General features: G+C 42.4%; 4 protein-coding genes and 1 non-coding gene across 5 annotated transcripts in view; 4 read left to right on the top strand and 1 right to left on the bottom strand.

The window, feature by feature from the left end:
* Positions 1-1,577: 1,577 nt before the first annotated feature.
* Positions 1,578-3,983, top strand: emg1 (EMG1 N1-specific pseudouridine methyltransferase). Its single transcript, XM_076279700.1, has 5 exons — positions 1,578-1,770; positions 2,015-2,116; positions 2,323-2,464; positions 2,641-2,849; positions 3,243-3,983. The coding sequence occupies exons 1-5, from the start codon at positions 1,621-1,623 to the stop codon at positions 3,354-3,356; spliced, it is 717 nt and encodes a 238-aa protein (XP_076135815.1). The 5' UTR covers positions 1,578-1,620; the 3' UTR covers positions 3,357-3,983.
* Positions 3,984-4,526: 543 nt separating this feature from the next.
* Positions 4,527-6,500, bottom strand: gtf3c6 (general transcription factor IIIC, polypeptide 6, alpha). The gene is made up of 2 exons (XM_076279595.1): positions 6,486-6,500; positions 4,527-6,134 (listed from the first exon to the last, which is right to left on the bottom strand). The coding sequence occupies exons 1-2, from the start codon at positions 6,498-6,500 to the stop codon at positions 5,628-5,630; spliced, it is 522 nt and encodes a 173-aa protein (XP_076135710.1). The 3' UTR covers positions 4,527-5,627.
* nop2 (NOP2 nucleolar protein homolog (yeast)) lies at positions 6,450-12,773 on the top strand. Its single transcript, XM_076279699.1, has 16 exons — positions 6,450-6,604; positions 7,132-7,257; positions 7,372-7,411; positions 7,563-7,627; positions 7,742-8,013; positions 8,362-8,596; positions 8,739-8,938; positions 9,078-9,167; positions 9,268-9,355; positions 9,506-9,646; positions 9,852-9,991; positions 10,309-10,398; positions 10,599-10,721; positions 11,299-11,396; positions 11,516-11,652; positions 11,897-12,773. Exons 2-16 carry the CDS (start codon positions 7,152-7,154, stop codon positions 12,403-12,405), a joined length of 2,334 nt encoding a protein of 777 aa, XP_076135814.1. The 5' UTR covers positions 6,450-6,604; positions 7,132-7,151; the 3' UTR covers positions 12,406-12,773.
* A 554-nt stretch (positions 12,774-13,327) lies between these two features.
* The window catches only part of ncapd2 (non-SMC condensin I complex, subunit D2), a 55,133-nt gene continuing 49,551 nt past the window's right edge, over positions 13,328-18,909 (top strand). The window contains exons 1-9 of the mRNA XM_076279697.1: positions 13,328-13,426; positions 13,758-13,884; positions 14,006-14,081; positions 14,184-14,242; positions 15,457-15,632; positions 16,162-16,304; positions 16,772-16,899; positions 17,189-17,312; positions 17,500-17,647. Coding sequence (XP_076135812.1) covers positions 13,767-13,884; positions 14,006-14,081; positions 14,184-14,242; positions 15,457-15,632; positions 16,162-16,304; positions 16,772-16,899; positions 17,189-17,312; positions 17,500-17,647 — 972 coding nt within the window. The 5' untranslated portion in view covers positions 13,328-13,426; positions 13,758-13,766. The remainder of the gene's footprint in view (positions 13,427-13,757; positions 13,885-14,005; positions 14,082-14,183; positions 14,243-15,456; positions 15,633-16,161; positions 16,305-16,771; positions 16,900-17,188; positions 17,313-17,499; positions 17,648-18,909) is intronic.
* On the top strand, positions 15,697-16,007 carry LOC143119725 (small nucleolar RNA U85). Its single transcript, XR_012986327.1, has one exon. It is a non-coding gene; the product is annotated as a small nucleolar RNA U85 (small nucleolar RNA).

The following is an 18,909-nucleotide window of genomic DNA, read 5'->3' as shown; positions in this document are numbered from 1 at the left end:
CCTCGTTTTATGAGTAAAGAAACATACTGTAGAAGTTTCGTACCATTCAGAGCATTAGTGGGGTAATTTACGAGATAAAAGTTGGTTCCATTACGCCTGCAGAAACTCATTAGTTTCTGACAGCGCTACTCAACCAGGGTTCGACCAAGGGAAAACAGGTTCTGGGAAGGTGTCATGGTGCAAAGGACCCTAGGGTGAAATTACTCCGAACCATCGCTTTAAATAAGACAGATGTAGGCTACTGACAGGAGAAGTCTGTGACGACCATACACAAGGAAAGCATTTTCAGCAAGGTATCAATTTTTACCCATTTCACCAAGTTCATGATCCAGCTGTCTATTGTCATACATCTGTCCTTCTGCAACCCCATGTCCTCCTGGGAACCAAGAAAAAAAAGTGTCCAACAATTTCTTTTTTTTTGTGATTTCCTTTCTATTTAGGATTAAAAAAACATCTTACAATTTTTATTTTTTTACATTTATTTTTATTTTCAATTTTATAGCATGTCCCCTGTGGTGGACAAAAGGACCGTTTTACTATGAAAAGGTAGCCATGAAAATAGACAAAAATTGACAAATTATGCTTTTAGTGGTATTAAATTAAGGGTAAACTTAACCAAATGTAAGGGGAAATGTTATTTATCCTTCTAGACTACTTTATTTGCCTTTTTGGACAGTTGTATTTCTTTTTTCTGGATTGTTCATTTCATTTTCATGTTTTTCTTTCATCTGCGATAATTCATTTTTTAGTCTACTCTTCCTCGCTATCTTCTTGAGGCACAGGTTCATAGTCCTCATCTCTGTTTCACTCACTCATCACCTGAGAGCTCCAAATCTGACCCCCCCTCATTCATCCTATACAAATGATCTCCTAAATTTCCCAAAAAATCTAAATATTTTGGTCCTGGTGTCCATTATAATGGACATTCATAAAGTCACTATTATTTTAAAATGTAAATAACTTAACTTCTTTCAAAATGAATCATATGATTCCTGACATTTTCATTAACAAGACCATATATTGCCATCATAATGAATGCTTAATAAGAAGACACTATTTGACTTATCTCTTCTCCTTCCATAAAATGTGCTTGTTTTGATGTCAACCATTTTTGAGAACCAGGAAGAGGAGGTTCCCAGCAACCCAGCCAATCACATGATATATCATTAGAAAGTCTAGGATGTCCTCTTTAAAAGACCACAGGAATTGATAGAATAGCTCAAAGGGGTAAAGGGGTATGCTTCTAGAACTTATGTCCACTACAGAGGACACAGGGCTATGGATTGGTTCTCAGGAGGATAAAGGCCACAAGAACACATAGGCTCATTCGACTTCACGCAGCGCTGCGCAGATCTGGTTGAACGTGTTGCATGCTAACATGCATAACTCTATGTTATCATAACATAATTGGGATCACAGTATTTTGTAACCTACACAACTAAACAAACATTGTACCAGTGCAGTTCGCCGTAAGAATTCAAATAAACGAGTCAGTCAGCCCAGCACAGCCATTCACTGTGAAGAAAGTATCTGACGACCCAGAGCCAACCGGAGCCAACAGGCCTTCACCTCCCGCTAAATGACGTAGATTATATGCGCCACTGTTGACTGTGAGGAAAAATGGCAGCGCGCAGTGGCGATAAGCGTGGTCTGGAACATTTAGACGAATATGAACCAAAACGAGTCAAATTGCCACAACGCCTTCAAGATCGGATGACAGAAAGGCGACTTGTTGTAATCCTTGAGGGAGCTACGCTTGAAACTGTAAAGGTAAAATGTGTGATATAAACTAAACTTGAATTTAGTTAGCTTGCTAATTCTAATTAGCTGGTACGATAGTCACCATGGAAAGATCCTTTATTGCTTTTAGGTCTATATGCCAATATCATAAGACAGGTGTGTTGTTTAAATGCTGACGATTCGGTCGCACGACTTAAGTTACGTAGATGTTACTAATTACTGTTTAATTTACTGTTACTAATTACTAATAACAAGCATTATGTCTAACTTGCAGGTGGGTAAAACATTTGAGTTGCTTAACTGCGATCAACACAAGAGTATGATCCTGAAGAATGGAAGAGACCCAGGAAAGATCCGACCAGATATAACACATCAGGTAACGTGTTGTACATCATGAACTTGTCAAATAAAACTAGATCGTCAGACTCTGCCTTCTACACACAAAGTGTTTGCAAGTCAGAGATGGGCTCTACAAAGTCTGCAGTACTAGAAATGAGTGGAGTACAAAATGCATATTTGATTCTTTAATTGGCAAATAAAATTATTTGCCCTTTTAATGTAATCATGAACTTTTCTCCTCAGTGCTTATTAATGCTATTGGACAGCCCATTGAACAGGGCTGGGCTTCTACAAGTCTACATTCACACGGAGAAGAACGTCTTAATAGAAATCAACCCTCAAACACGTATACCACGCACATTTGCTCGATTCTGCGGCCTCATGGGTAAGGATTACATTTCCTCCACAACATTGTGATAGGAATTTATAATGTGTGCCTGTACTGCATCACCAAACACCAGTCTAAATGGTAACATAAATTAAACACATGTGCTTTCTGAATGTTGAGATGTGAGAATCATGATCATCAATTTCTGCTCGCTCCATTGTCTACCTTCACAGTCCAGCTGCTGCATAAACTGAGCGTACGAGCCGCTGACGGACCACAGCGTCTTTTGAGGACCATCAAGAACCCCGTTTCTGACCACCTGCCTCCAGGATGCCCCCGCATTGGCACCTCTTTCTCTTCAGGCGATGCCGTGGGGGCACGGACTGTCGTGCCTGAAGAAGGACCAGCAGCGGTGGTGATTGGGGCTTTTGCTCACGGCGCAGTAAGTTCCTATTAAATAGCCCTCACTTTAGTGGAACTGGGGCTTTTGCTCACGGCGCAGTAAGTTCTCTTATTAAATAGCCCTCACTTTAGTGGAACTGGGGCTTTTGCTCACGGCGGAGTAAGTTCTCCTATTAAATAGCCCTCACTTTACTGGAACTGGGGCTTTTGCTCACGGCGCAGTAAGTTCTCTTATTAAATAGCCCTCACTTTAGTGGAACTGGGGCTTTTGCTCACGTCGGAGTAAGTTCTTATTAAATAGCCCTCACTTTAGTGGAACTGTAGTTTTGTCAAAATAAACTTTTTTTTTATGCTGCAGAATCATTTGTGACTTTATTTTTCTGTCAATCCCTTGTCATATGTAATGTCCCAACCCTTCCTTCCTGTCCTGTAGGTGGATGTGGATTATACAGAGAAGACCGTGTCCATTAGTAACTACCCTCTATCTGCTGCCCTTACCTGTGCAAAGATGTGTTCAGCCTTTGAAGAGGTTTGGGGTGTGTTGTGACCTGACAAGCCAGACCTATGTTTCTCCAGGAAGTAAAGATGGACTACATTATTTGCAAAGGACTACATTTTTTGCAAAGAATTTGATAATAAAGGCAGTGGTATAACTGCCTTGATTCTTGCTCACCCTGAACTGTCATTTGGTGCATCTTAGTTTGTTTTTATATGTGGCTGCCCTCAAAGGATTAGATGATTTGTGGTTCCAGATAAAGCAGCTAGTCTACCGGAATTTCATAATGGAACAATGCAAGTCTATCAAAGGCCAGCTCCCCAGATATGCTAGAGCACAGCCAACAGGGGAAGTACATTACAATGACCTAATTCCAGTGAAAGTAAACATGTATTATGTGCTCAAGATATTGGTACCTTTTCAACTGAATTCCACGGATGATTTGTTTTGAGGAAACTGTTGCTCCGTGGGCCAAATACACACTTGTGTTTCTTTATTTTATATGCAATGTTAACTTTCTTGTTATGATTTCCAATATTTGAAGGGTACACAAAGCTGTTATCAAAGTTTTTATTGTTTATAGCCACAAAAGCAAGCCATATTTCACAATGTTAGTTACTCTGCAAACATACTTTTTGGTCAAATGATCTGGCATAAATCTAGTTGTATTATCTCCTATTTTTTCTGGTTGCTTTCGTTTTGCCTTCACCGCCTTTCTTCTTTGGACTGTTCTTGACTCGTTTTGCCGGTGATGCTCTGGCCTTTGGTTTAGCATTTCTCGCCGTCTCAGCAGACTTTTCTCCTGGCATGGCCTTTCTGGTTGGTTTATCTCTGCTGGCTGCTTTAGAGGGCGCCTCTGTAGATCTCTCTGTTGCTGCGCTAGGCTGAGCCACTGGGCTTTTCTTTACCACTTTACCTGCCTCTTCCTTTCTTGCAGCCCTCGTCCGGATTCTCTTCTCGCTTGTTAATTTCTGTGTAACCACAAGTACCGGAATTAATCATTTATTAGCAGCCATTCAGTTTACTGCTAACATGATATCTTGATCAAGCCAAGTGACATAATGTTTACCATTAACAAAACAGAAGATAGACCTAATAATCCATTCATAGAGCAACTGTGAAAGTTGTTACCTTTGTGTTAAACCTATATGACTCTGTTCCTTTTCCAGAGGTTTGCAAAAGAGTTTCCGTCCTCACAAGTCCCCTCACTACTTTATTCACTTGTGAATTGTTTTTGCTCACGTCATAACCACCAGCAGCCAGAGCCTTCTTGAGCTCTACCATGGATATGCCCCCCTGGCTTTTGCACTGCGCTATTACTTGCAGGATGAGATCAGAAACGCGTGGGACCAACTTTGGCCTCTCACTGGATGTGGCCTTCGCAATTGCATCAGCCTGGTGTTTTAACAAACCAACTGGGGTCTCTTGTTAAAGAAGAAAAAAATAAACAAATATAGCCATACCATTACAATCTATTGTCAAACAAACCTCATCTTAACAGTAACTCAAATTATCCTGAGTCACATGATAAAAACCCTTACAAAAAATAACTGGTTATTATATAACGGTAACGTTAAGTTCACGTTAATAACGGTGAATAATAATAACAACGCCAGATGCAATTAACGTTATACTAACTTGGTAAATCTTTGTTTCCTTGAACTCCTTCTTTCTGTTGAATTGCTTTCTTCAACATCTGACCCAACCGTTTCGCCCCTGCTTTTCCAAGACCACGATGTCCCATTTGTCTGCCAGAGCGGGGCTTCATGTCACTCTTACTTCCAGTAGAATTAGCTGTAGTTTCCCGAGGCCCCATGTCTATTTTGTTTTTAAGAACTTTAACACCTCTCTCGCCGGTTCCTCGACTAGGTTTAGCCATATTAGAATACAATATGGCTTTGCATCAAGACGTGTGGTCAGTTGTAAGTCTCCCTAGCTTTATGCACTAACGCAGCGTTTTTTATAATACGAGAATGTTGAAAATTTACACGAAAACACAAATGTTATGGTAACGGTTCTTTCATACCCATGGTAACGGCTATTCTTGATTGGAACGAGTTGCAAGAACTGAACGCCAAACGCGCATGTTGATGTAATGTGCAGGCTATGCTTCCAGGTTTTCACACCGTACCAAACAGTTCATTACAAAAGTCATTAACAATATTATTTTTTTAATAAAAGGTTATGTGAAAATACTGCTAATTTTATAAGACACAAATGAGATACCGTTAATTTGGGGATATTGCAAAGGTTTTTCCTTTGCTCCATAATGAATGTCCCAGATAGAACATAGCCTAATGTATTAACGCCCTGCTGTCCATATCAGTTGTTGTCTGGATTGTCCCCGGTTGATGACTGTTCCCTTTCCATCCCTTCGGGGTCTGAATCTGAACTGGCACCTAAAGCATCAGCATCAGCTCCATCTGGCGCTATATGATCCTTTCCAAAGCTGCAGATAATACTAGTGAATCTGTCGCTTGGATTCCCTTCACTCAGGGCGAGAGTCTCTATGCCAACAGAAACGGGCTCTTCTTCTTTCTTCTCCGTCAGGAAGGTTCTTTGCATCATAAGTTTCTTCATGGTGTGGCATTTATATTTAAGGTCCGGATTTCCAGCATCTCCTTGTTCCTCCAGTATCACACAAGTGCCCAACGCGTCTTCATAATTTCCAGCAAAGACATATCTTCCCACCTGCATAATTGGCTGGTCACTGTCGATATCCACAATCTTGCATTTGCCTCGGCATTTAGTCAGAAATTCTGAGTTTATAATCCCCGACAGCTCCGCAACAACAAGCTGCTCCTCTTCCTCCCATTCATCCATCTCCTGCTTTGGGAAATAAAACAAAACATTTAATTAGCCTGGACAGCTTTAAGCTAACGTTAGCAGGTCATTTGGACCAAACACTAAATAAAACAAAGGCCCTAGGACCTTTTATAATTTCAACACATATCGCTTTGGATTTGGCTATAAATCTATCTGCATTGTGTAAGTCTACTTGAAGCCAACAGGCTGTATATACAAAATAATTTCAATTACCTGAACCTAATTTGACACAATCCACAACCTATTAGTCCACAGCATACTCTACCAGCTTTATCCTTACGCAAATGGTCTGCGACGGAAACAGTTTTCGTTTCCGGAAAACGTGTGTTGAGAGTCGCGTGCGTGTTCGTGTACCCGTGCTGAATACATGCTGCGTGCAACCTATACTGTTTAGTTTAATTGTTGAATACTGGCTCTAGAAGTAGTGGCTCTAGAAGAGACGCTCAAATTATTGCTATCTCTTCCCCGACCACGTAAGTATCATATCATATGTTTGAGCTCCTTTATTTTCTCAACATGATCTAAGTTGTCAACGCAAGTTAACACACAGCTGTAGTAGCTAACTAGTTAGCAAAGTAGCAAGCCAGAGTAGTAAATTAATCTGTTGTTAACCATTTCTTTTTTTAGAGTTGTGCATTTCAATCACGTCATCATGTTTCTTGCCTTTTTGTAGTGGTTTGAAAGTTCGTATTAAGTTGTTTGTCATTTTGTTGAATACATAACAGCGGCATACCTTGTGATGCATTTAACATTAAGCTGAATGCTAGGGGGGCACTCACAGCTTTAGAAGACAGTTAACTCGGTTGTTCAGTTCCACATGTTTGTTAGCCGGCTTGAAAGAATGACTTATACTCATCGAGAATTACTTAGAAAACCCATAAACAATTGAATGTGTCCTGAATAAATAAAACATGATCCAGTTGTGGTCTGATTTCAGTGGGCAGGATATCCCTGGAATACTTAATTGGACCCCTTGACCTGATTTGGATTCTTTTGACAGTTCCCAACTAGGTGTCAGCCATGGGCAGGAAATTAGACCCCACGAATAAGACAAAACGAGGACTGGGACGCAAGTCCAGGAAGCAGAAAGGAGCAGAGACAGAGCTGTCCAAGTTTTTAACCAACGGTAAGAGATTCTGACCAGGCATACAATCATCCCAAGTATTCTCCTCTAAAATGTATACATCATTTGACATTTCCTAATTTTACATCCCTCATGGTTTGGCTATCTGTCTTACAGAGGATGATTCTAAAAGGTTGTCTAGTCACGGCAGAAAAAGGTGAGAGTCCAGAAGGCATGATGCACATATCATTTGTAACTGTTCATTATAAACTAAAGTTAATTGTACAAATATATGTGTTTTTCTGAACTTCTACATTGAACTTGCAATTTAGAGCTTGTTTAACAGTATAAATGTGAACTTTCTTCAGAGCTGCAAAACGCGCGACAGTCAAAGAATCCAAGGCTGCCATCACTGAAAAGAAGCAAAAAAAAGGTCAAATCAGAAATTTACTTCTCTGTTCATGGCCATAAACTTGATAAAAAGTTCATAAGGACTAACTTGTGTCATTTGTTGTATGAATGTTTTCTTTCTGTCTTTTGCCTACAGGTTTCACTGATGAGAACAGTGCGTGGCTGAAACCAGCAAAGCTGAAACGAAAAATGGAGCAGTCGGTTGATGATGAAGATGACGACAGTGAAAGTGAATGGGAATTAGAAGAAGATGAGAACGCTGAAAAAACTGTAAAAGGAGGTGATGACAAAGCCGTTGAAGATGACCGTGGTGATGGAGAAGACGATGACGATGATGATGATGATGATGATGATGATATGGTGGATGACTATGGAGCAGATGGAGATGAAGGCAGCGATGGGGAGGAGGTAAACGTACCATTTGAATCTCACTGGAGTTGTTCAGACATTTTGGGCCAAATGTATGAAGTGTTCTTCTCTTTTGACATGTCAGTGATATAAATGAACCATCTGTGATTAAAATGACAGTGGAACATGTCAGCCGTTCGCGGGGACTTGTTTAACGGGTGTCAAGTTAGTTGTCAGGGCAGTTGGACAGAATCGATGAATTGTGCCGAAGGGGATTTAGAATCTTCGTTGATGGGAATAATCTAAAGTTTAGTTTGCCTGTCACCACAGAAAGTTCTTCATGTGTTAATAATGTCTTTTCCCTGTCCTTTCGTTGTTCATGTCTCAATAATGTCTTTTCTTCCAAAGCTGCTTCCTATTGAGAAAGCTGCTCGGAAACAAAAGGCAAAAAAAGAAGCTCTGGAAGAAGAGAGTGATGATGACGATGATGACGATGACGATGATGATGATGATGATGATGATGACGACGATGAAGGTGACGCAGAAAAAGATGATGAGATGGAAGGTGATGACGCTTTACAGATCAACATGGATGAGATGGACAAGTTTAAGCTTCCTGGGGCAGAGGACAGACAGAAAGAAGGTAAGACCCTCTGTAACCACTAATCAGCTCAAGCTATAGTTTCACTTTACAATGAACTCCACCACCTTATTATGCAGAGAATCCTTTGATCTATATATACACGCAAGACAATTTCTGGTTGTACTGTTTGTTTTCTTTTTAGGAATTCTTCCTTTAGACCTGCAAACCATTCACCAGAGGATCAAGGATAACATCGACGTTCTCACCCACTTTGCTGAGAAGAGGGAGGAAGGGAAGGAGAGGTCGGAGTACCTCACCCTTCTCAAGTCAGATCTTTGCACTTACTACAGTTATAACGACTACCTTATGGGCAAACTCATGGACCTCTTCCCCTTGTCTGAAGTAAGTGTGTGTGCATGTGTGTGTGTGTGTGTGTGTGTGTGTGTGAGAGAGCTCATTACTAGAACTACTGGTTCAAGATTGAGTTTGAGAATCTGAAAGGCTTTGATTCTAAATGTCTTTAATCAATCTTTGTGAACAGCTGGTTGATTTCCTGGAGGCCAATGAAATCCAGCGACCGGTCACTATTAGAACAAACACACTGAAGACCAGGAGAAGGGACTTGGCTCAGGTTTGGACACCATCTATGGGCTCATTTCTAGAAACTCACATAAACCTGAAGTTAAACGGTGTTGAATGCAACTGTATGGTCTGATGTGTTTTGCCTGCAGGCTCTCATCAACAGAGGGGTGAATCTGGACCCACTGGGAAAATGGTCAAAAGTTGGCTTGGTCATTTTTGACTCCTCTGTCCCCGTCGGTTAGTTATGTCAATCATTTTTCAATCCATGACTTTTGAGTCGTGGAACACTTTTTTTTTCTTTCCTGGTAAAGCCAGATAGGCTAACAAACAAAACAAAGTTTTGAAAAGTTTCGTTTACCCAAACGTTTTTATTATCCATCTGCTCAGGTGCAACTCCAGAGTACCTGGCCGGGCATTACATGCTGCAGGGAGCGTCCTCTCTCCTGCCTGTCATGGCGCTCTCTCCCCAGGAGGGGGAGTCCATCCTCGACATGAGCTCTGCTCCGGGAGGCAAAACTACATATATGGGTGAGCAGTCAGACCATCACTCACTCACTCACTCACTCACTCACTCAAGACTATTTGTCATTATATCATCTGTCCATGTATTTGAGGGAGCTGATGTTGATTTGCTGTCTTGGTGCAGTGTGTATGATGTGTGAAGGTTTTTACTCTGAAAAGAGTAGCATCCTATTGTGACCGTCCTGCGCCGGTGTGAATCTTTGCCCTGCAGCCCAGCTGATGAAGAACACGGGGGTCATCGTGGCAAACGATGCAAATGTCGACCGACTGAAAAGTGTGGTGGGAAACATGCACCGCTTGGGTGTCACAAACGCCATCGTCTGCAACTACGATGGAAGGCAGTTCCCTAAGGTCAGTCACTAATGGCGCAGGGTCAGGACGTGGACAGCATAGTGATGGTCAGGCTATGTAGTCACCTGACTATTTCCATGCTTTTACAGCCGATCAGTGTCTCGCTTTTCTTTATTTTGTTTTACACTTTCTAGAATGATGATGTCAGTTTCAATGCGAATCAATATTGGTACATTCACTTCTGCCGAGTATTGGTCAGTTTGAATACATTGCGGCAGCTGAAAGCTTCTTTGTCTTGCGTAGGTAATGGGAGGATTTGACCGGGTGTTGGCCCCTGTTTACATTGCGGCAGCTGAAAGCTTGTTTGTTTTGCGTAGGTAATGGGAGGATTTGACCGGGTGTTGCTGGATGCCCCATGCGCTGGAACAGGAGTCATCTCCAAAGATCCCTCAGTGAAGACCAATAAGGTATTTTTAAAACCTACATCTATTTCATGGCCTATGATGGTGCAAGGTGCTAACCACAAATCCGAACACAACTCCTGGGTTACATGAGTGCTACTAATGAAAATGGATCTGTTTTGTTCATTGTTGTGGATAAAAGTGTCGGGTAAACGTGAGCGAACGTGAAATGTGTTCTTAAAATCGTGACTCATCTTGCCTCTCAGGATGATTCGGACATCCTGCGCTCTGCACACCTGCAGAAGGAGCTCCTGCTGTCGGCCATCGACTCGGTCAACGCAGACTCGCAAACGGGCGGCTACCTGGTCTACTGCACCTGCTCCATCACGGTAAGACACACAGCCCTAACCAATCTGCTTCAGTGAAGTCCACATTTGCTGGCTAAGGATGTAGCTCATGAGCATGGATCCAAATGAAATTGAAAGTTACAGGAGGTCATTCCACATCATAAAACTCACAGCAAAATGTGAGCTGATGCTGGCAAAATACTAACATTTTACAGAGAGATGGCAACATTTGAAAAAGTTTGAAGAAGACAGATGAGCACTTTTCCAACAGAATATGACTACAGTTGCAACACTACGACACTGACACTGCAGTCATTTTAACACTGCAGTTAAAACACTCTGACACTGCAGCCATTATTACACTACAGTTAAAACACTGCAGCCATTATAACACTACAGTTAAAACACTGCAGCCATTATAACACTACAGTTAAAACACTGCAGCCATTATAACACTACAGTTAAAACACTGCAGTCATTATAACACTACAGTTAAAACACTGCCACTGCAGTCATTATAACACTACAGTTAAAACACTGTATGGGTTAAAGGTGTCTTCGAACAAAGTTTCCAAAGCAAGCAGTTGCTAAGGAGTGTATTGCTGTGTGCTGTGTGCAGGTGGAGGAGAATGAGTGGGTGGTGGACTACGCGCTAAAGAAGAGACATGTGAAACTGGTGCCCACCGGCCTGGACTTCGGCAAAGAGGGCTTCACCAGGTACCGCAGCTGCATGGCCTCAGCACTCGCTCTGCTGAAGGGTTCTTTTGTTTGTGCTGGTGTAGCATGCCAGCTCTTCTCACTCCTGGGTGAATAAACGTGTTCAACATTTCCCTCAGATTTAAAGAGCGGCGTTTCCACCAGTCGTTGAATCTCACACGGCGCTTTTACCCTCACCTGCACAACATGGACGGCTTCTTCGTGGCAAAGTTTAAGAAGATCTCCAACACTGTTCCCACGGCTCCTGCCAACACAGGTAACAGACACCACCTCAGTTCAAACCGCTTGATCCTCTAAAATGACACATTTCAATTTGAAGAGACATGACCTTTACTGGTTTCAGATAAGTTATTCCATATTTTCATTTTCAGTATATACATTTCAGTTCAGCAGTAAGAGATTATTGCATTGTGAGCCAATTATGATTATTGTAACTTGATTAAGAGATTTTAGTTTTTCTGTTGCGTCATATCTGAACATTGCCTCTCTGTAACCCTCAGAGGAAGAGTCGGAGCCTGCTGAGGCAGAGGTGTGTGTTCCTGCCGAGGAGAGCTCTGCCGTGGACATCAAAGAAGAGAAGGCCGGTAAGGCTACACAGGGGAAGAGTCAGCCTGCCAAGAAGTCAGCCAAGCCTCCAAAAGCCCCACAGGGTAAAGGCCAGCCAGGCAAAACGGCAGCCAAAGCTAACGGCGAGCCTGCGAAACTCGCCGATGAAAAGAAACTGGGCTCTTTGAAGAAGAAAGACAAACCGAGCGGCCCGAAAAAAGCCAAAATAGCCAAGCTGGCCGGAGAGGCAGTGAAAGAGGGCGACGAGGTCAAAAAGAAGAAGCGTAACCAAGAGGGTGACGTGACCAAGAAAGAGCCAGGGGCTGAGAAAAAAGAAGGGAGCAGATTTGAAAAGAAGACGCAGAAAAAGAAAAATAAGAGTCCCATGAAAAAGAACAGAATCGGCAAAAATAAATTTAGGAAGCTGAAGAAACTGCTAAATAACGATGAGTCTGTGCTGTAAAGCAAGCCCATTGAGTGAGGATTTGAATGAACTGGTATAACTCCTGGGCCGTTTTGGCCTCCGATGTTCTAGATGTTGTCACTGTTTGAGTGGAGTCAGATCGAACTGAAGCCTGCTCCTTAAGACATGCGGGCTGCGCCTGAACATCCCTGCAACCTGTTCACTATCCATTCCACTGTACGTTCTTTGTGACCTTTGACTGCCACTGGACTTGCGTGATCAACAAGTGACGGCTGTGTGGGTCAACCCACAGTGGAACAATTTCTATATTAATGTTTATTTTTTAATGTTTTCTCTGGATTATGAGTGTTATGTATGGATCGGTAATATCAGAATTCTACAGTGAGTTAATAAACTCTGTGATCCTGTTGGTGACTTTTTTTGTTTTGTTTTTTTTACTTGAAAAGCAAACACCTGAACTTTAGGTATTAAATATGTAAACTGGGTGAAGATAGATAGATCCCCAAGGGGAAATTCAAGATGTAAAAGGGTGAGGAGCAAGAATGGGGTTCCTTCATTTCTATCAAAGATGCAGTCTGGGATTCTAGTGAAAGACTAAATATTTGAGTGTAACCAATGAAATTACACCATTTGTGCCCTGCAAAATCTTTCTGTTAATGGACAGCTGCCAGGCCTGTATAAGGACTGTTAAATCTATTTGTATGTCAAATTACGAACAAGAACAAGAGCAGTCTCCAAGGTGGGCAGATTTGAGTGTACATTCAACTGCACACAATTTCAAATGTGGTTGGATAGATTTTTGGTTGTGATTTTTTTTTTTTATATTGTTGGAACACAGAGCCTTAGGGCTCTCTCTGGTTAAACAGTGCCACCTGGTGGAATAAAAGTTGCAATGCATAAATCGGATCTAGGGAGGCGTGGTTATGACGCATTTCCTTTGGCGGGCTTCCTGGACAAATTCAAAACTGCGAACCGTTCGCTTCAGTCGCAGTGTTTGTCCAGTTTGAACTGACTCCTCTACTTTTTATTTTATTTTAATTATAGCAGCCGAAAAAGGGTGGTGAGTAAACTTGTTCTGGTTGATCATTGTTGGTGTGCAATGATGATAATTTTGGGCTTGGTTAATGTTACTAGAGCAAGTGTTTAGAAACTGCAGGAAGAGTGCTAATGTAAACGTTATGCTAGCTATACTTGCCTATCGATAGTGCGTTAACATTAGCTACAGATGCCGCTAATACAAATCTAACGTTACTTGATTACACATGGGGTTTTCTCGTAAGTCTTGCATAGTTAGGTATCTGCGTGCCCTGATAAACAGATGGGAACGTTGCCTAACTTCTGCCTGACCTCACACGGAACATTACCCATCATTTTCGACTGCCGTTTTATAGCACGCTGCGATGTCGTGGGAGTTCAATATACCGATCAGCGGCGATGACCTCGTCAAGGCTGGAGGTGTGGACCAGTACGTGGTTCAAGATGTTTTAACTCCAAAAGAGCTGCCCTCTCACCTAAACAGTAAGCATCTGCTATCTGAACCCTTCAAGTGCCCTTTGTGACCCTCGGGCCAAGTGATGCTAATGTTCTGTAGCCCTCACGAATGCCTTCTCTCATTGTGTTGTGTCTGTTTTCAAACAAGGATTTAAACAGGCTCTGCGTAGCCAGGGGCCGCTGAGTATCCTGGAGCATTTTGACACCGCTTACAGCGTGCTGCAGTGAGTAGTTTAGCCTCCAAAGTCTTATGGCTTTTGTTTAAAGGGGGAAGGCTTTTTTGGATGAGCCATGTTTCATGTATTGACATGCCAACTTATCTTCAGGCACTGGCGAACTCTGGACATGGCTGTGAAGGAGGAAACTTTGGAACTGCTCAGACAAGGTCAGTTTCACCCACTCCACACCACTATTGTTAAGCAGAAGAGCCTGATCAGCTGGAGACTTCGCTCACTGCCTTGCACAACGGACAGACTGAGGAAGTCATTTGTCCCCAGGGCCATTGAACTGTTCAATGCCTCACTTAAGGGAAGAGGAGAGAGAGACTTCTCGGCATAGTCTGTCTGCCTCTTCACCCCCTCCATGTTTGGCACTGTCTGTCCACTAGCCACTTGTACCACTGTCTTTATGCCTCACTGTTTGCGTGCTACATTAGCACATATGCATAACCTCCCCCCCCCTCCATGCCACAGCCGAACTGTGGCCACACTTATACTTTTTCTTAATAGTTCAATATATAGATATATAGACTTTACTTTACTTACTTCTGCATTGTTGCACTGTTGCGCTGTTGGTCTTACTCATTTGCACTATCACCATCACCACGATCACCATTGCACTACCACCATGTCACTCATTCACACAGAGCACCTTACCATACCTTACTATGTACAAGAAATCACAGGATCAGTCCCTGCCTCAGTCATTGCCATTGCAAGCGCCTCTGATTGATTAATCACCACTATGTGGATACTGTTTTTAAAATTGATTTAGATTAAGTGTTAGTATAATTTGTATTTTTGTAAATTGTATTTAGTATATTTTTATATATTGTATTAAGTGTCAGTTAGTATAATTTGTATTTAGTATATTAAGCATATTCTTGTACTGTCCTTATTATGTTGCTTAGTTGTGTTTTTATATTATATACTTTAATTACTCTTTCTGCTGTTAGAGAATGTGTTTGTGTTGTATGTATGCTGCTGAGACCTTGAATTTCCCCTGGGGATCAATAAAGTATCTATCTAGTTTACCAGACATGCAGTACTTGAAACACTTCCCTTCAGTGTGTTGTACTGTCTGTGTGTATAAGCCAGCTTTGGATTTTTTTTAGCAATGTTTGATGTAAACTACATTTGATGCTTTTGAAATGCTGCATTTCCTTTCCTGTATTTTCTGGTTGTACATATATGAACTAACTACAGTAAAACATTGTATTTTCTGGTTGTACATATATGAACTAACTACAGTAAAACATAGCAGCTAAACAAGTTAAGCAGCCCAAGACTTTTGCACTGTACACTGTGTGTGTGTGTTGTTGTATATGATGCATATTGTAAGACTAAACCCTCCCTCCCGCTCCCGGTCCTGTTGTGTTAGTGGTCAGAGGCCTGTCGATCTCTCTGCCCTCCATGCTGGATGCTGGTGTCCTCTCAGCAGACGACCGCAAGCTGCAGCTCAACGCTGTCAAGATGAGCGTCTTCCTCCTCTGCAAGTTCACGGAGACGCTGGAGAGTGACTCTTACAGGCAGAGCATCGTCACGGCCACTGGCAAGGTAAATCCGTCCCACATGCTTGCTGAGGGATGTGTGACGTACTCGTGCAGGGTGTAGAGTTCATGCCCAGTGAGGAGAACTAGGCACATTTGAGCTCTATTGGCTGAGAGGCCATGTTGTCCTGCTTTTTGATTGGTGGGTAATCTTGGTAGAGCAGCGAAGGTTTGCTACTCTGCTGTAAGGGCCCATCTAAAGAAACTAGCAGCCACCCCATGTGATCCTCTCTCTTCCAGTCATGAGTGGGAGACGAGGGAACTGCTTACATTGTGTGTGTGTCTGTGTCTGTCTGTGTGTGTGTGTCAGTAAGCATGGAATCATGGCACTCTCCATACCAGCCGGTCTGCATTGATCTTGTTCTTTGGTAATCTGAGGGCAATCAGCAATGATCAGAAACATTGCAGCTAACTTTGAAGGGCCTGAAAGTGTCCATGGACATGATGCCAGTTAAGGTATAAAGGATGAAGAGGAGCAGAGGTTTCATGTAGAGCTGTGTTAGTGAATTTGGCTGTGTGTGTGTGTGTGTTTGCAGGGCGGTAAGAAGAATAGAGGCGGCGAGGGCCTGGTGCAGTGGGACTCGGAGAGGGAGGTGGTCCTGCAGTGTCTGTCCCAGCTCCTGCAGCTGGACGTCCGGTCCCTCTGGAGTCTGTCGCTGGTCGAGGAGGAGTTTGTCAGGTCGCCCCGCACTCCTCTCTCTGCTCAGTTATCTATTCTTGGGTTTACATTTACATCGTTTACATTTATTCTTTTAGGAGACACTTTTATCCAAAGTGACTTGCAAAGGAATAACATTATATCTACATGGCAAATGAGCCCTCGGGTACCAATACATACCACTGCCAGCGGATGAGAGTGCAGACGTTTAGCTACTAGTGGAGTGCAGACGTTTAGCTACTAGGCAAGTGCAGACGTTTAGCTACTAGGGAAGTGTAGTTGAAGGAGATGGTAGAGGTAGGAGGGAAGTTGTTAGATGTTTTTGTTTTTAAATAGTTTTTAAACTTTCATGCCTTGTTGGACTGCAAGACCAGAGTGAAATTGGACAACGCAACACTTTGTCCTGTGTCAGCGTAAATACAATTAGTGCTTTTTCTCTCTTTAATGGGGTGTGTGTGTGTGTGTGTGTGTTCGTGTTCTTGGTACAGCTGTGTGACGTGCTGCTGCTACAAGCTTCTGGAGAATCCCACCATCAGCCATGTGAAGAGCAAGCCCACCCGAGACCTGATCATACACCTGCTTGGGGTCATGATCAAGAAGTACAACCACATGTTGGGTCAGTATACAGACATGTGCTGACACGTATAAGCAGTAATGTGTGTGCAGTGATGTGTTTAGTATTTGGCAGGTACTTTTGTCCAAAGCAGCTCACAGTACATAAGCAGTGATGTGTGAGTGGAAACACACACACAGCATTCTGGTGCTGCAAATGTAGCGCATGGGCTCTTCTGCTGTCATTACTCTAAATTAAGTTTTGATTTGGCGTCATGATTTGAGAGGAGCATCTCTCCCAGTATGATGGTCTGGTTTGTGTTTTATTTAATTATTATTATTTTTAATTACAGGAGCTCGGGTGAAAGTGATTCAGCTCTTGCAGCACTTTGAGCAGCTGGCTGGGGTGTGTGCTCAGGCAGTAGCCACCTGGAGCTCGGAGTTTGGTGTCAAAGCCATCGTTGGAGAAATCATGAGGTAACAGTTGAGCTTTTCTCATAAGTGGAGATGCTCTCAGCACCAAGTTAATGCACAGTTGATGGCTTTAGAGTTCACTCTTATAGCTGTGGTACCTTGAGTATCATGGGGATACATCTATATTTTTAACTATGTAAGTTTGCTGTGTGTGTGTGTGTGTGTGTGTGTGTGTGTGTGTGTGCTGCAGGGAGATTGGCCAGAAGTCCAGTGAGGAGCTGAGCAGAGAGGGCTCTGGGGTGAAGGCCTTTTCCAGTTTCCTGTCTGAGCTCAGCACCTTGGTGCCCGAGATCATGATCCCCAACATTAGCGTCATTCTCACACACCTGGAGGGAGAGGTGCGTACACACACATTAAACATATTAGCCTCTGACCTTTGCTACCTTCACAGATATGCATAGATGATTCTCAGTCACAACATCTTCATTAAGAGAATCACCTGCTTCTCTTGTTTTCATGTATTTAAAAATGTGTGTATATATATATATGTGTGTGTGTGTGTGTGTGTATGTGTGTATATATATATATATATATAAATAATCAGCACTAAAAATGTCTGATTTTCTGAGGCACAATAATTGTCTTTGCTCTCTGTATCTATTTGTCTATTGCACCTGTGGCTCAAGCTGTTGGCGTTTTAGGGTAGCTTTGAACGGGGGTATTTAGCTCGTCACTGCATACGCTAAGGCCAGGGATGCGTTCTAGAGAAGCTTTGAACAGGGGTATTTAGCTCGTCACTGCATACGCTAAGGCCAGGGATGCACTCTGATCATGTGGTTATTGCATCTAACCAATATTTAAAGCCGTGCACAACTGACTCACCAACCATGTTGCGTTGGTGTACACGTTGCAAATAGCAGTTCTATCCCCGTAACTATGGTATAAAATTCTCGCCAAAAGTTTTCTGTACCTGTACCAACGTTTTGTGCTTGTAAGAATATTTTGTGCTCGTAAAAATGATTTGTGTACATGTAAAAATAGTTTGTATCTGTAAAAATATTTTGTGCATGTAAAAATGGTTTGAACATCTTCAAATCTGTTTTCTCACTGTGTAGAATTTTTTTTTTGTGAATTTGCGAACGATATTTGCACGCACGGATTTTCCATTTGCAAGTGCGCATCTGTTTTCTACAGACATGAAACAGATCTACGGGTACGAAACGAATGTACAAGTACAAATGTACAAAACTTTTTTACAAATTTTCCCAAAACAGCCAATCACAGCACTGCTTACTGAACGGCCAGTCAGCCGATCAGCTCGCTTCTTTAATTTCTGAAACGCTGGACATACTGCTCTGGTACATGTAAACACCACAGTTCAGAAGAGGTGAAACACTTAAAAAAGAAGAGCTATCTTAGCTAACAAGCAAACAGCTCAACTTAAAGGAGAAGTTCGGTGTGAAATTGACCTTAGCTGTACTGAAAGATGTTGCCGAGTACTCACATGTGTCCAATAGGCACCTTCGCTCACCCCCTAGCATTCCAAATTACGCCGTTTTTAGCCGAGTAGCTGTGGGGGCATAGCGTAGCCTATGCAGCTAAATCGCTATTTTTACACCATTAAAAAGGTTCCAAGTAACTCCACACTGCATTGGGAGAC

Source organism: Alosa pseudoharengus, unplaced genomic scaffold, assembly GCF_046254945.1.
Source record: "Alosa pseudoharengus isolate Yale_2024_CS ecotype anadromous, Long Island Sound unplaced genomic scaffold, YU_APseudo_1.1 YU_APseudo_1.1_scf_12, whole genome shotgun sequence".
In the NCBI taxonomy this organism is placed as follows: Eukaryota; Metazoa; Chordata; class Actinopteri; order Clupeiformes; family Clupeidae; genus Alosa; species Alosa pseudoharengus.
This window is presented reverse-complemented; position numbering and strand designations above follow the sequence as displayed.